Source organism: Erpetoichthys calabaricus, chromosome 11 (genome assembly GCF_900747795.2).
Source record: "Erpetoichthys calabaricus chromosome 11, fErpCal1.3, whole genome shotgun sequence".
Lineage (NCBI taxonomy): Eukaryota > Metazoa > Chordata > Cladistia > Polypteriformes > Polypteridae > Erpetoichthys > Erpetoichthys calabaricus.
In genome coordinates, this window is record NC_041404.2 from 23386503 (window position 1) to 23401969 (window position 15467).

At 39.5% G+C, this 15467-nt stretch overlaps 1 protein-coding gene across 3 annotated transcripts in view; it reads left to right on the forward strand.

The window, feature by feature from the left end:
* The first annotated feature begins 1333 nt into the window (after positions 1 to 1333).
* acsl6 (acyl-CoA synthetase long chain family member 6) overlaps positions 1334 to 15467 on the forward strand; it is a 165127-nt gene continuing 150993 nt past the window's right edge. Inside the window, exon 1 of one of the 3 annotated variants that reach the window (XM_051933467.1) lies at positions 1334 to 2063. Coding sequence is in view for 1 of the 3 variants with exons in the window: in XM_028812807.2 (XP_028668640.1) it covers positions 2018 to 2063 (46 nt within the window). In the remaining 2 variants the exon portion in view is untranslated. Of the gene's footprint in view, positions 2064 to 2735; positions 2872 to 15467 lie in introns of those variants that run through there. The other 2 variants (XM_028812807.2, XM_028812809.2) reach the window with 2 other exon arrangements.

A 15467-nucleotide genomic window follows, 5' to 3' on the forward strand; every position in this document is an offset into this window, starting at 1 on the left:
ACTCAAAGCTGAGGAAGGCCAAGGCTCAAAGATCTGGTGAAGGGGACATAAAAAGGGAGTTTGTGGCTCTGGCTCAGAAGAAAAGATAATGCATGGGGAAAACAAGGATCTTAAGAACTGGCTGCAGGGGCGGTAGGGAGAAGTCCCTATTGCTCCTCCACCACCTTGACATGTTCCACGATTAAAGGAATGAAACATCAATGATGACCCTTTAGCCACCAAGGCAGCACTGTAGGATGTGCGTCAGGCAGAAATGCCCAGCAAGTGTTCCCATGTTTCCAAAAAAATCACATAATCTTAAGCACGCAAGGTAACAAAGGCAATTGCGTGAGACCCTGACAAATGGCCATCTGGCCAAATGACATTCATTTCCAGCTAATTGATTCACGCATTTCATTATTTATGTTGAACTGAAACACAAACTAATGCTTCAGCATATATAATGTCAGCCTGGTTTCCCCTAATATACAAATTTCATCGCTAGTGGTTGCACCTTCTTGACCACAACAATTAACTATTTCATCCATCTGTTAATTATATCAAAGCCTCCCAATGTACCCACCATTAAATATTATGAGTCACTTTTTATTTTTAATAAGTTAAAATGAAGCAATGTTATCTTTGCAGTCCTAAAAATGTCCTCTCAGATCATTCCTGCCAATTTTATGCCTTTGATGGCATCATCCACAGAGAAAGAAGTGTGGTTTGTCCATATACCCTTATGAGCTCAAACTACAGCATGATGGGGTGGATAGAACTGTCACTTTTTTAAAAAAACTGCTACTTTCTAGTCAGAACTTTCAGCATATTCTAGCTAATAATGTGAGTCACATCTATGGCGTCAAACCAAAGTGTGCTGTATGACATATTTAGCACTAGTCCAGCCCACCTAAATGAGATCTAAAAGCAGGGGCACAAACCTTCACAGAGAGCCATCAAAAGCTGATATGGCCATCTGAAGAAAATTACATTTCCAGAGAATCAAAGTACGAGACTCTGAAACTAAAAAGCAGCAGCAGACACAAAGCTTCTTTTTCTAAATGAAAAAAGGTCTAATGTGTATTGATTATTCAAGTTCCCTGATGGGTGCTGAGATTAATTCTGCAGCCCATCTGCCTGCAGGGGCGCGGCGTGGAATATGAGAGTGCTGAGCAAGTCAGATTTGAAGAGGTTAAACGATTTTGCTTTCCATCGGAAACATCCCTTTGATCCCTGCAGTGAAAGTGCAGAGTCAGCAAAGGCGACAGGCGACTGCGTTGTAGTTACACAGCCTGACCGCTAATGGTCACTGCAGTTCCAAATCTGCTAAGGGCATGGAGGCTGTCCGGCAAATCAAGGAGAATATAGGGCAAATTAGGAATTATAACCGTAGATGACTTCACGCCATTTGGGTTACTATTTAATACGTAGTGGTGCACCGTGACATGCAGCGACGTTATTGAAAGGAAACTTCCTAAATTTTAGACTGTGCTATCTTTTATACAGCAAAATGTTGTAAAGTTATTCGATTAGTAAGTCTGTACAAACTGGTTTATAGATAGATAATGTCTGTGTGAATGTATGCGTTTTTAATGTTAATATCCACATGTTGTGTGGTATATGAGCGCATCTGAGGTGTGTCACTTCGTCACAGTAACAGATTCACCTTGTCGTGACCAGCTCACCTTGAAGCCAGCACGTGCGGGCCCCACCGTCCCCAGCCATTAGGCGACCACATTTTAAAGAGAGTGTCAACCTGAAAAAGGCGTGTCGGAAAGGTGGGAGATAATTGGCTTTCTGTTAAAACAAAAAAATAATCAACCAGCTGCAAGGAGAAAAAAGGAAAGAGGTTGTGAAAGGGGCCGAGCACATCCTTCCCACATGATAAAGCTGACGTTGTGCGTCGAGGCACTCTAATCTCCTAGATTGCCCCCGATTTGCTGCAACATCTGCTGCAATCCCGGCTTTGGCTGTCTGCGCTGCCGCAGCGAGAGGACCGGGAATAGACGGAACAGGGGAGTGAGAGACACGGAGAGTGATGCTAGCCTTCGTCTTGCTCACCGGGTGCATCTGGATGGTTTTGGGTAAGTGTGCAGTGCAATCTTTTCACGGTTAACTTCTTCTCTGTGTGTTTTACCGGTTTCACGCCGGTTGTTGCCGTAACGAGGCGCTGACGGCTCCAGTCTCGAGGATGCGCAGCTTCCTCTTATTTACGGTTTTCCTGGAAAAACGCCAACGCAATGTTCTGTATGATTTTTTTGGAGATAAATATCACTTCAGTTTTAATAGAGTGTAGGATGGACTTTGAAGCAAATGAAATAATGCCGTAAATTTAAGGATGGTTCGAGAGTACGGGTTTCTCCTTTATAAGATGCCTTAGCACGCCTCATTTCTCGCTGCATTTCAAAGAATAAGGGGGAACGTTTTAAAGTGGGTGTTGAAGAGCACTTAGCTAAAATCAACGATCGCTTTAATTTGCTCAAAAGTGCGATCCCGGATACCGGCGTTTTGCTGGTTACAGTGCGGGCAGCAGAATGAATTTATTGAAACGCCGCATGTCACTTCCATCATCTTTACATCACAGTGTGTTTGGCTTTTTAAATGTTGCTCATAGTTCAGCATCGTTTCACGCACCGCTGTGCTGCAGTTCGAGGTACACGTTGTTCTAATTTTAGACCTTCCGTGCGGTTCCTCATCTCTGCGTCATACGTTTTGCCGTACCTAATCGTGATCATGTGTGTGTGTACTGTGGTCAAATCAATCTACCGGTAGATAACAATCTGAAGAACTTCTCGCAAATCCCGAACAAGCACTGCCGGCTGGCATGGAGCAGTAGACGCTAATCAGTGGAGCTGTCCGTCGAAGTGGTGGTGCTGCACGGTCAATGCAGAGGTAGACGTTACGAATCCGCTTCTCAAGAGCCGCGTGCATGTTCTTTTATTGCAGAATGCAGTTTTAAGATGGTATTTTTAAAATTTTGAATGATGAACTGCTTAAGAATGTTGTTTTTATTTTATGTTTAGACTTTAAGGTTTGCTTATTTTCTTAATTGTGATAGACGATTACTATTAGTAATAGTTTTGTCTATTATTTATGAGTGAATGAAAATGCATATGCAACGAGTTTGGGCAGCGCGGTGGTGCAGAGTGTAGTGCTGACCCCTCACAGATTATGCTCGTTGACCTTTGAATAGTTAGATAAATCTATCTATCTATCTATCTATCTATCTATCTATCTATCTATCTATCTATCTATCTATCTATCTATCTGTTTTCTTGGTGTTTCAAGGCGCTTTTCTTTGCCTCTAAGACATGAGCTGATTCCTGTTTTACACTCAGTGCTTCCACAACAGCTCAAGGCCCACAGTCTTAAAATTAACAATTGTGTAATGGTATTTCACCAGATTGTGTGGTTTCTGGTAGAACCTTTGCTTGAAGAAGAACGATTTCATTTTTGAAAGTGTTCTTTGTGTATTAAATCAGTTGCTTGGGCTTTAAAATGGTTCCCTATGCAAAACAAAAATATTTAATTTATGGTAGTCTGTCTAGCCGAATATGAAAAGATCAAGAAAGCCTGAGCTGAGTCTTTGTGAGTGTATCCAGCAAGAGTTCTTTTAAACTCATGAAACCACTGGTATCCCACAAATCTGTTATCTGTCAATGGTTATTTATGGAGCCTCTTAGGGATCTCGATTAATAAAGATTCTTCCTGGAACCTCCATATAGATGGTTCTTGTGGGAACCAAAAATGGTACTCCCTATGGCATTGCCCTGAAGAGCCGCTTTGGCATCTTTATCTTTGAGAGTGGCACACAACACAACCCCGGGTTTGTTAAGGGAGTGTTTGTGAATGTTATTATGCTCAGTGTTCATTGTGAAATCATACATTCAGAATATTTATTTATAAAAAAAGTTAAAAATAGCAACAGCACTCTTAATTAATCCCCACGGGTGTTGTACGTATTTACGCATCTCTGTTTGCTGAAATCATTACATTGCCTATTCTCATCAACCCTCCCCAAATTTATTGAAATGACTCAACTGAAATAAACAGAAGAATATTTTGGACAAAATAAAATAAACAAATAAATGCACTGTGAAATGTGACAGTAATTAAAGAAAAATACAATGACCTGTGAGCATTTATAATTAAAGGTTTATGAAATAGTTTTTTTTTCTGCTTAACGTATTTATTACATATTATTTCATTATCCTATTGTATTAAAAAGCGCCTCTAGGGGTCTTTTCTGTCCACTGCTGTCAGGCAGATCATTGATTCCTCCCGGGACCCTTGTTAAGTTCATTTTGAAATACAGCTGTCATCCTGCAAACAAGTGAGTCATTTGCTGTATTTAAAATTCAATTCATTTGACAATAATACATGCACAGTTTCTTTTTCTCTATATGTAAACTATTTTGCAATGAGGTGTGTAGGCAAATTGTGCCTTTTCAGTGAATGCAGAGCATGTTCTGCTCGTCCCAAACAGTAATTGCTGACACAGTGGTGTTTGTCATGACCAACTACTGATGTTATGAGACACAGAAAACTGTGTAAGCATTCAAAATTGTGTAATAAAAGACATGCCATGCATCAGTAAGGTAGAATATCTGTTGCTACAGTTACCTTGATTCGAAAGAAATAAAGAGATGGTACGTGAAGTAGGTAGCTGTGCTGACACAAAGTGCTCTTGTGAGCCTACACACCATTTTAATGTCATTTTGCATAATGCATAAATGTTAACTCATACTTGCATTCTGCTTATGTAGGCAGGTGAAACTGCTGAGGGGCTCGCACTGGCACTAATCTACTTCCATTGATCATAAGGACATTTAAAAAATCTTTCTGTGCTAAAGCCATGAGAAATGACCATTTTCAAAGAGCTTTCAACAGTCTTTCATTTAACAACCATTTATGCCAAAGAGTGACTTTAGGACGATGTATCGAAACACATGTAATATGCCATAACATCTGTCTAGCATGAAGACAGGTGGTGTGACCTGAATAAGCTTTAGATGACTGAGTTTGTGTTTTTATGCATTCAAAGAGCGTTACAAAAGCACAGTAAGAATGAAATAATAACCTTTCATGAAGAGAGCAAGAAAGACAGAAAGTCAGCCGGTAAAAGCATATACTGCCAGGAGCTTAGAACAAAATGTCCTCAATTATTGTTCTCTATGAATTGTATTTTCACATGGACCATTAGGGATTGGGGCATTGCTGGAGGCTGCTTGGCCCAAGAAGTCTGACCATGAGCCACGGGGATGCTGGTTTCACTTCTCCTACTGAATCACCATGAGCACCTCAGCAAACTGAACAACTGCTGGTGGGCCAGAAATACTCTGCTGTAAAGTAAATAGGCATACAAGGTAACCCATTTCTATGGTGATGTTATTATGTGTACAGCATACACTACCAGACACACCCAGAAATGTTCATGTATTTGATCAAAAGTGCTACCTTTTTTATCAAGATACCATTAAATTGTTTTATAAACAGCTAAGACATTCCTAGTGTTGCTAATGACTGTTACTGCTTGAATTTACTTTTTTTTTTTACTTCATTATTCATACATGACTGCAAAGACTCATTTTTAGCAGCCATTCCTTCATTGTCCTGTTGGTTAGATCCCTTACCTTATCCTTAAATAGTCATTTTAATGCACACTTGATTATTAGAGAAACCTTTGTAATTGCATTAGCACCACTGAAACCTGCTATTTTGTTCACTTGGATTGCAAAGTTCTGGCACATCAATGTATTGTTTTTATGCAGAATGAAGGTTATTCCATGTGACAGATTACCAAAAAAATAAAGATTTCATACAAATGTGTCTGTTACTGTGTTGAGCGAAGATGGCAGGCTGGATCTGACAAGGATAGAAAAAGACAGAGAAGGCCCAGATGGACAACTGCGTTTGAGGAGAAGGCCATCAGAGTGTGCAGTGCGAGAAACAAACAGACACTTTACTGGTCCTCAGTTTGCTTCTTCATTAAATACACGCCAAGTACAAGTGTCATCTGCAACAGAGAAAAGGCAGCTCCATGATGCTGACCTAAGCAGTTCAAGGAAAAAGTTGTATCTGAAACTTGGAAATAGAAAGAAGAGGTTAAAATGGGCAAAAGAACACAAACATTGGATGGAAGATGACCAGAAAAGTGTATTATAGTCAGCATCCTGGAATAATCTGTTCTCTGTTGCAGAAGAAATCAACTGAGGGTCTGTAAGGTGTTTATTTTTCAAGCTACACTCTTAGATGTGCTTATCTTCTTATACACTTGCCTATCTGGACATTCCCCTGTGAGACTGAACCGTGTGTCTGCCTGGGGGGTTTTCAACCAGGATCACGAGCTGTTTCGACATGTGGTGGGTGGGGCAATACGCTTTACCAGTGCATTTTCCCCAACCTGACCTGACCTTGGATCCAGTTTGTCCTCTTCTCTCCAGACAGTAACAGGCACCTTTGTATGAAATCTTCTCTTTCTTAGCGGTGTGTCACATGGAATAACCTTCAACATGCATAAAAACAATAGACTGCTATGTTACTTGAAAGAACTGTTTCATTTTGGCCATTTTTGAACCCAGAACTGAACTGTAGGGAGTACATTGCAACCTAAGTGAACAGACTAACTGTGCTAATGTAATTGAAAAGGTTTCTCTAATAACCAATTAGCATTTAAAGTGAATAATTAAGAATAAGCTAAGGAATGTTGACCATTGGGACACTAAAGGAATGGCTGCTGAAAACGGGCTTTGCAATCGTTTGTGAATAATAAATTACAAAATCAGTCATTTTAAGCTGCAACAGCCATTAGCAACACTAATTTGGCAGTATTTTTAAAGCAATTTTCTGGTATCTTGATAAAAACGAATCATTTTCTATTAAAAACATGAACATTTTTGGGTGTGTCTAAACTTTTGATGGATAGCGTACATAAAATGTTATGTTTTACATATTTAGAATCCAATTTAAACCCAGTTTTGTATATTTACAGTGAACTAGAAAACTGATCAGAAGTGCTCCCTGCCTTACATTCAGCATTGTCAGGACAGGCATCAGTAATCCGTATCTCTGAACTGAGCAAGGAAGCTAGGAAATAAATAGATGGACAGATGATACGTGTCTGTAAAGGCAGCATAATCAGAGGCTGGGAATGATGTCACACCTGAGTTGACCGTGTTCCAGTAAATCATTCAGAAATCCGATATGGATGCGTTCAGGAAGACCTTTGTTGGGCTTCCTCCATCGGAATAAATAGCAGCTAATGACAATGCATTATACACTATTTTCTGCATCCCAACATTGTAGCAACATGCCCACAGATAGAAGTTGGACAGTGTTGTGTGTACGACTGATTTAATGAGTCACAAATGACTGAAGTGCTAATAAACCGCATGCTGTCACTAAAGTTTGCAGTGTACAATGTCATTATGTAATGACATCAGATGGACAAACTCAGACTTGACAGTTTGGCCCTGACTTTCTGAGATGGAAATCCGGCATTCCAGTTGAAAATTCTGACTAGCAACTCCGACATTCCGACTTCCCACTTCAGATGGAAAGCAGCATAACAATATATTCTTTGTTCTAGTAGTCTAGTTACCTTTTGTAAAATCCTACTAGCAAATGTGCCCAGTAGCATTCAGACTGTTATACTTCTACATTAAATATTTATTTGGGGTTATTTATGAGTTATACTATAAGGTATATAAATGATCTTGCTAAGAATATAAAGACAAAAGAGGTACAACTTAGGAGAAACACCTAGGAGTCGTAATGGACTGTACAAGCACACAGTGTACAGAGGCCATTAGATAGATAGATAGATAGATACTTTATTAATCCCAAGGGGAAATTCATTAGGAAGGCTAACAGGGAGTCACACAGAGCACAAGTCACAGAAGGTTATGCTTGAGCTTTATAATACACTAGCGAGGCCTCACCTGGATTACAGTGTACAATTTTGCTCTCCATATTACACACAATAGATAGTGGATACAGAATTCAGAGGAGAGTGATTTGATGGATGTCACGACTAAGTGATACAAACTGTGAGACTGATGAAGCTGAACATTTACAGATTAAGAAAATTACTTAATTTACTGTAAATTTTTAAATAATGAAATGAATTCAAACTGTGGATTAACACTGTTACTTTAAAACAGAAAGAAGGTGTATACCACATACAGACAATGACTGAGGTGGAAATCAAACCAACTCCAAAGAGCTGTGAGGTGGCAGCACTAAGCCTGGCATCACCCTGTGCCACACAATAGGATTGAGTGAATGAATACTGTGCTTGTCATCACAGGCGCGTGTTCACCTGAAAAGTAATAGAGTTTGAAGTGTGGCATGGCCATCCAGATTTTGTGCTAGATGTGGCAGTTATTTTTGTGAATTGTGGAGCACCTCACTATAGTGAACTCCTTGATGAGGGACTTTGCCAGAAAAGATAAGTAGCATCTCTAAAAACTATTCACCGCTTGGAAGTTTTCACTTTTTATTTTTATACAGCGTTGAGTTACAGTGGATTTGCTTTGATGTTTTTGACACTCTTCAACAGGGAAAGACTCTTCACTGTCAAAGTGAAAACAGGTTTGTGCAAAGTACTCTAAACTAGTTCCAAGTATAAAACACAAAATAATTGATCTGTGTCAAAAATGCCAAATTAAATTTGCTGTGATTCAATGTTGTATAACAATAACATTTGAAATATCAGAAAGGGAGAATACTTTTTACAGAAACTCTATCTTTAGTGGAATTGTCTCCATATTTGTTTTTTATATTTGGAGTACAGACAGGTTACATGAATGGCATGGGGTCACATATAGAGGCTGGAAATGAACCAAAAACCTTATGTTGTAAAGTTCAGCATGTTGGCCACCAAGGTACATTAAGGTGTTTAGGGGACACAAGGACAATAAGGGTTAGAATAATAAGTGAAAGGCCAACAGTTGGCTTGTGTGCATCGCTGATTGGAGACACCAGAAAGCAGCACTGTGTCATGGCGAGATACAACCTCACCAAGGCTGTACTGAGATGGTTACCCACAGCACATCGGGTATCTTTAACCGGAGGGTGAATGAGTTTATTGGGTTAATGATGGAGATTTTTTGTGCTGATCATTAGAGAAAGTGATGTGTTGAAGAATTGAAATAGAATATGTTATGGTAGGCATGTTCATGAACAAAGAGCCTAGTTGATCAGCCAGTCTCTACATATATCCCATTCTGACTGTGTCAGTGTATTTCCACCATTAAACCATCCATTAAATTGTGTGCATCCAGTGTGAGTGATATGAAGAAAATTAGGTTGGTTTTGAAATCTGTACTGCTTTGAAGGTCATTTCCATTGCAGTCTGGTCTTGCCTTGGAGATTCACACAATATATAATGAGAAACAAATATGAAAGCCTAACTAATGTAAAGGCATCATACCAAGAGATAGAGCTTGACCAAATTTAGATTAGTTTATTGTAAACAATGGCACAAGTTTATAAGTAAGGATAAAACCTTTAGATATCAGTATGTGTTGGAGGCTTTGGCACTGAAGCTGTGCAATATGAAGTGGTCCTTTGAGTCTTGACTCTTCAAAATTTGAACGAGTTGTTCCAACCCATGTGAAGTTTGTTACAGCTACTGTTCTTGACCTGCTTCAATTTTAATATTGAGCAAATAGATCTGCGGACGATGCCATCAACATGGGCCTTCATTTTGTGCTGGAGCATCTGGACAGTAAAGGAACATATGCCAGATTACTGTTTGTTGACTTCAGTGCAGCTTTTAACACCACTGTCCCTGAACTGTTGTTAACTAGAGTTCTACATACTGAACTGAATCCTTTCGTCTGTAAATGGATTTACAGTTTTCTGGTAAACGAAGAAATACTTTCGCATGGGCTTCCACCTCTCAGACTGTCTCCATAGCACAGGTGCCCCTCAAGGCTGTGTACTTTCCCCCCTACTTTATTCCTTGTGCACCGATGACTGTAAAGCCACTGATCCTTCAGTTAAAATAATTTAGTTTGCTCATGACACCCCCATTATTGGTCTAATTACTAATGGCAACGAAACACATTATAGAAAAGAGGTGTCTTGTCTTGAGTCTTGGTGTGCTTCCAATAACCCTAGTGCGCAATACATCCAAGACCGTGGAAATGGTCATTGACTTTCGCAAAAGAAATGAATGATTCTGCAGTCAATATGGTGGAATCTTTTACATTTTTTGGGCACAAATATCTGGGACCTTAACACCACCTACATCACCAACTAAAGAAATTAAATATTTACCAGCCAAGTTCAATTTTACAAAGCCATACTTGAAAGTGTAATTGTATTCTCCAGTGTTGTTTAGTTTGGTTCAGCAATGGCACACTCCAAAAATAAATTACAGCATGTTGTGAGGTCTGCTAAGAAAATAACTGGCTGTACCCTTCTATCTGTGGCAAACCTGTATACATCTCCTGTCACTTACTGTGTCATAAGGACTCATCTCACCAGCTCATCACTTATTCCAAAAATTCTGCTGTGGTAAACACTTCAGGTCAATTAAAACTAAAACTAACAGACACCTCAACAGTTTCTTTCCTAGAGCCATAGCCCTCTCAGACCAGTAACTTAGCCTGTCCTCATTGTATATTCATGCATTCTGTCATATACTGTATGAAAGTGTGTCTTTTTAAAGTGTGTGTACGTGTGTGTGCATGTGCTTACACACTACACACTCACACTTTCATTTGCACATCTCCTTTATAATTGTACTATTCTGCTGCTTTGAAGTTTTTCTTTTTAACTTATGCTATTTACAGTATGTTATTTGTATGTGATGTTGGGCTGTGTTATAAGCAGCTCCAAATTTACCAAGTCAAATTCCTGTACATTAAGTGAAGGCGAATAAAAGTGATTCTGATTTTGATTCTGAAGATTCATACGCAGGCAATTCAAAGAAGCGTTTACAATGTTAACTGGGGGCACTCACAGTGTCGGAGGTGCAAGTCAAGTGAGGCTATCTGGCTTAAACTGTATAATGGATTTCTGAGGCCATATCTGTAACACTAAACTCTCCAAGAGGTGCTAGAAAGAGTCCATGGAAGAGCCACTAGACCAGAGGCCCTCAGCCCCACTCCTGGATGTCCATAATTGTTGCAGGTTTTTGCTTTAGCCAAGTTTTTCATTAGAACCTGTTTATTTACAACCAAAGCAATAAGTTTCTTGGGCTCAGTTTTAGTTAATTCATTTGTTACGATTCAGAATCCTTAATTGCCTATTTTAGTTTTAAACAGTTGCGTTCAGGTTTATGGTTCAGGGTTAATAATGAGGTTCAAATGAAGAAGGGTTAGCTGTCCAGCTAACATGCTTCCATTTAAAGCTGCGTATATGCATCATGAAGGATCTGTGCTAATAAAATAATTTGAAATAAAAAGAAAGAAGGGAAGGACCAAAAAACAAATGGATAATGTTCTGAGAAAACAAAAAAAAATCCACAACGTAGTAAAGAGTTGTCTTGGAAGAATGAAAGCACTAACAAGCCAAGTAATTAAATACCACACTAGGCCTGAGTTCTCATTACGAAACTGGTTGGAGCCACTGCAGACCTCCAGGACTGGAGTTGAGTACCCCTGCACTTGACTGATTCAAGAACAGCAGAAAATGAGATGTGACAAAAGTTTGAAGGTGCTGAACCTTTTTAAAGGAATACTCCACCTGAACATGATGTTTTTTAATATGTTATTTATCGCCTATAGTTTATGGTGATGGCTGATAAAAAAAGTAAAATTTCATGTTTTAATGCAGAACAGAGACACCAAAGTTTCTGATATGATAGGCGTCTATGGTGGTGCACACTGGATAACTACAAACAGCATGTTAAAGTACACCGAATATCCAAAATAATCTCACATTACCTTTGCTGTATAATCCACATGTCAAGTCATCCAGTTGTATGCTCACAATATCCAAAGCATATGTATATTTACTAAAATATTGTTAAACTAGCTGAACTAACCACCTAAGACGGGTTGAAATCTAAGCAGTCAACGTAGACATCAGCATTAAAATTTGTAGTGCAGCATGCAATGCGTATGTGTCTCTTTTACATGCCATTTGGTATGGGATTCGTAAAAGCAGAGTTAAAATTTGTGATCTGTTGGAATGACAGAGACAACTGTAGTAACAACTAGTAACTGGACAGACACACAGACAGACACTTATCATTTTATTAAGTTGGCTAAACCACATCTGGAAAATGGTCTTGTAAATGAGAATGAAACAAACTCAGATATATCCGAGCATTTGAATTGTAGGCCTGTCTGCCATCATTACATTTATATTCATAGTGGTGAGCCAATTAGCAGCAATCTATGAAACTGCACGGGTGAACTTCGCTTCCTGTTGGTGAAATATCTGAGATATGTAGAAGTTCAGTTGTCTTCCTGATAATGTTCTCATTTGCTTTTTTTTTACTTTTAATTCTTAGTTGTACTCGTATGCGTATGCTTTTTCTGAAGCGCAATGTTAGGTAATGAATAAAGTGTTGCAGGACTGGTCTCCTGACCAGTGAATGAGTTGGGAGTCGGGTCATCAATTCAAATGCTCATTCGTGTCTTTCATTTTCATTCATGAGAGCAATTTCCAGAGGTGGTTTATTTAATAATATTTTAGTACAATGCATGTGTTTGGGACATTGTGAGCATACAACTGGACAACTTCCATCCATCCATCCATTTTCCAACCCGCTGAATCCGAACACAGGGTCACGGGGGTCTGCTGGAGCCAATCCCAGCCAACACAGGGCACAAGGCAGGGAACCAATCCCGGGCAGGGTGCCAACCCACCGCAGCAACTGGACAACTTGACGTGTGCTTTATGCAACACAGATTTTTTTCATGGACACTTTTGATATTGTTTGGTGTTGTAAACATTTGCCTCTGTAAAGGCCTATTCTTGTTACAGTAATCCCTCCTCCATCGCGGGGGTTGCGTTCCAGAGCCACCCGCGAAATAAGAAAATCCGCGAAGTAGAAACCATATGTTTATATGGTTATTTTTTATATTGTCATGCTTGGGTCACAGATTTGCGCAAAAACACAGGAGGTTGTAGAGAGACAGGAACGTTATTCAAACACTGCAAACAAACATTTGTCTCTTTTTCAAAAGTTTAAACTGTGCTCCATGACAAGACAGAGATGACAGTTCCGTCTCACAATTAAAAGAATACAAACATATCTTCCTCTTCAAAGGAGTGCACGTCAGGAGTAGTGACTGTCACAGAGATAGAGAGAAAAGCAAACAAATCAATAGGGCTGTTTGGCTTTTAAGTATGTGAAGCACCGCGACACAAAGCTGTTGAAGGCGGCAGCTCACACCCCCTCCGTCAGGAGCAGGGAGAGAGAGAGAGAGAGAGAGAGAGAGAGAGAGAGAGAGAGACAGAGTTTGCTTTTCAATCAAAAATCAATACGTGTCCTTCGAGCTTTTAAGTATGCGAAGCACTGTGCAGTATGTCGTTTCAGGAAGCAGCTGCACAAAAGATAGCAAAGTGAAGATAATCTTTCAGCATTTTTAGATGAGCGTCCATATCGTCTAGGTGTGCGAACAGCCTCCCTGCTCAATCCCCCTACGTCAGGATCAGAGAAAGTCAGCGCAAGAGAAAGAGAAAAGTAAGCTGGGTAGCTTCTCAGCCATCTGCCAATAGCGTCCCTTGTATGAAATCAACTGGGCAAACCAACTGAGGAAGCATGTACCAGAAATTAAAAAACCCATTGTCCGCAGAAACCCGCGAAGCAGCGAAAAATCCGCGATATATATTTAAATATGCTTACATATAAAATCCGCGATGGAGTGAAGCCGCGAAAGGCGAAGCGCGATATAGCGAGGGATTACTGTATATCCATTCTGCTTGAAAAGATGAAATTAATAAGTTTTCTTGGCTATCACTATAAACTATGGGGTAAGTAATTTATGAAAAATATCATGTTTAGGTGAAGTCGGGACTGCCAGGTCTTTAAAAAATTATAGCCCAAGGAAAGCTTAAAAATAGCCAATTTGACCCAAAAAAATAGCCCAATACCTGATGTAGATAAAATGACACACCAAAAATCAAGCAGCAGTGTTGACAGTGAGGGGATTGGGTACATAACCTCGATGAGCGATAGGATGGGTGTATACCATTGCCGCACAGAGATTTTACAACAATAAAGCGCGTATACAAGTTTGAATTGCAGGGGAAGGGATGTCAGATAGACGAAGAACATGGAAAGGCATGTTTTGTTTTGTTTTTAGAAACCCAAAAAACTGCAACCTACAAAAAACAATCACAAATAGCCCAACTGAGCTGAAAGCCTGAAGACCTGGCAATACTGAGTGAAGTATTCTTTTAACTTAAGAAAGTGGATATTTTTATTATTAAGTGACATGATGACAGTTATAGAGTAAGTAAGTTGGACATCAGGTGACATTTTAGAATGCATTTTACAGACAAGGTGAGATTACAGTTCACTCCAATATTAGGAGACATTTTATCACATGGTGAATTTTTGCCAGTAATAGAGCAATGAGACTCAAGGCAGCACTTTGAAGACCCTGTCATCTTAACTCATTATTCTTTGAGAAAGACTTGAAGCACCAGACTCGGCCGTACAGCCTGTTATTGTCAAAATTTGTGTTCTTATAAACAGATTTTGCACAAGCAGCAGAGTCTTAAACACTATTACTTGGTTCCTTTGTTTTAGTGTAGTATAGCACTAAAAATAAAAATTCAATTTTAATACATATATTTAATGTCATTCGGCATGTAGGCAATGAAATCCACCCTTCCTTCTATCCATTTTCTGGAATACAGTGTCATGGGGAAATGGAGTCCATCCTATTTACATTGATCTCATGTCAGGTGTGAGTTTGGACCAAATGCCAATCCATCACAGAACATGCCCTCTCCATCCTATAGACAGTTTGCCAGTCATTGAGGCAGGTACTAAATTAGACAAAACTGCTCCAACTCCATACAACTCAGAATAAAACTGCTCCATATCACTCTCCCAATGTGCAATATAGACCTGAAGTCAGCCAGTGCAATTTGTATATTTTGTAAAGTACTTTTATTACTATTCGGTTTGTTATTATTTTCTCTCTTCTTCTCTTTTTAACTCTTATGCCTCACAGTGAGTCGACTGCACCTTCAATTTTGTTGTTCCTTTGTAAAAGTGACAATAACAATAAAGATCTGTCTGTCTGTCTGCCTGCCTGCCTGCTTGCCTGCCTGCCTGTCTGTCTGTCCTGATGATGACCAGTTAAGTAATTAAACACAGGCCACTGCATGCCACTGTGCCATCTGCAATGAATTCCCTTTCTTCTGTTTTTACATTCCATTCATTGATACATCCTGATAACTCAAAAAACTTTGTGTCCAATTCATAAACACTGCCACCAGAGACAAGATCATATTATTCACGTCCAATTCATCAAGCGGAGCCACCTTGAGACAAGTCATGTCATGGTCAG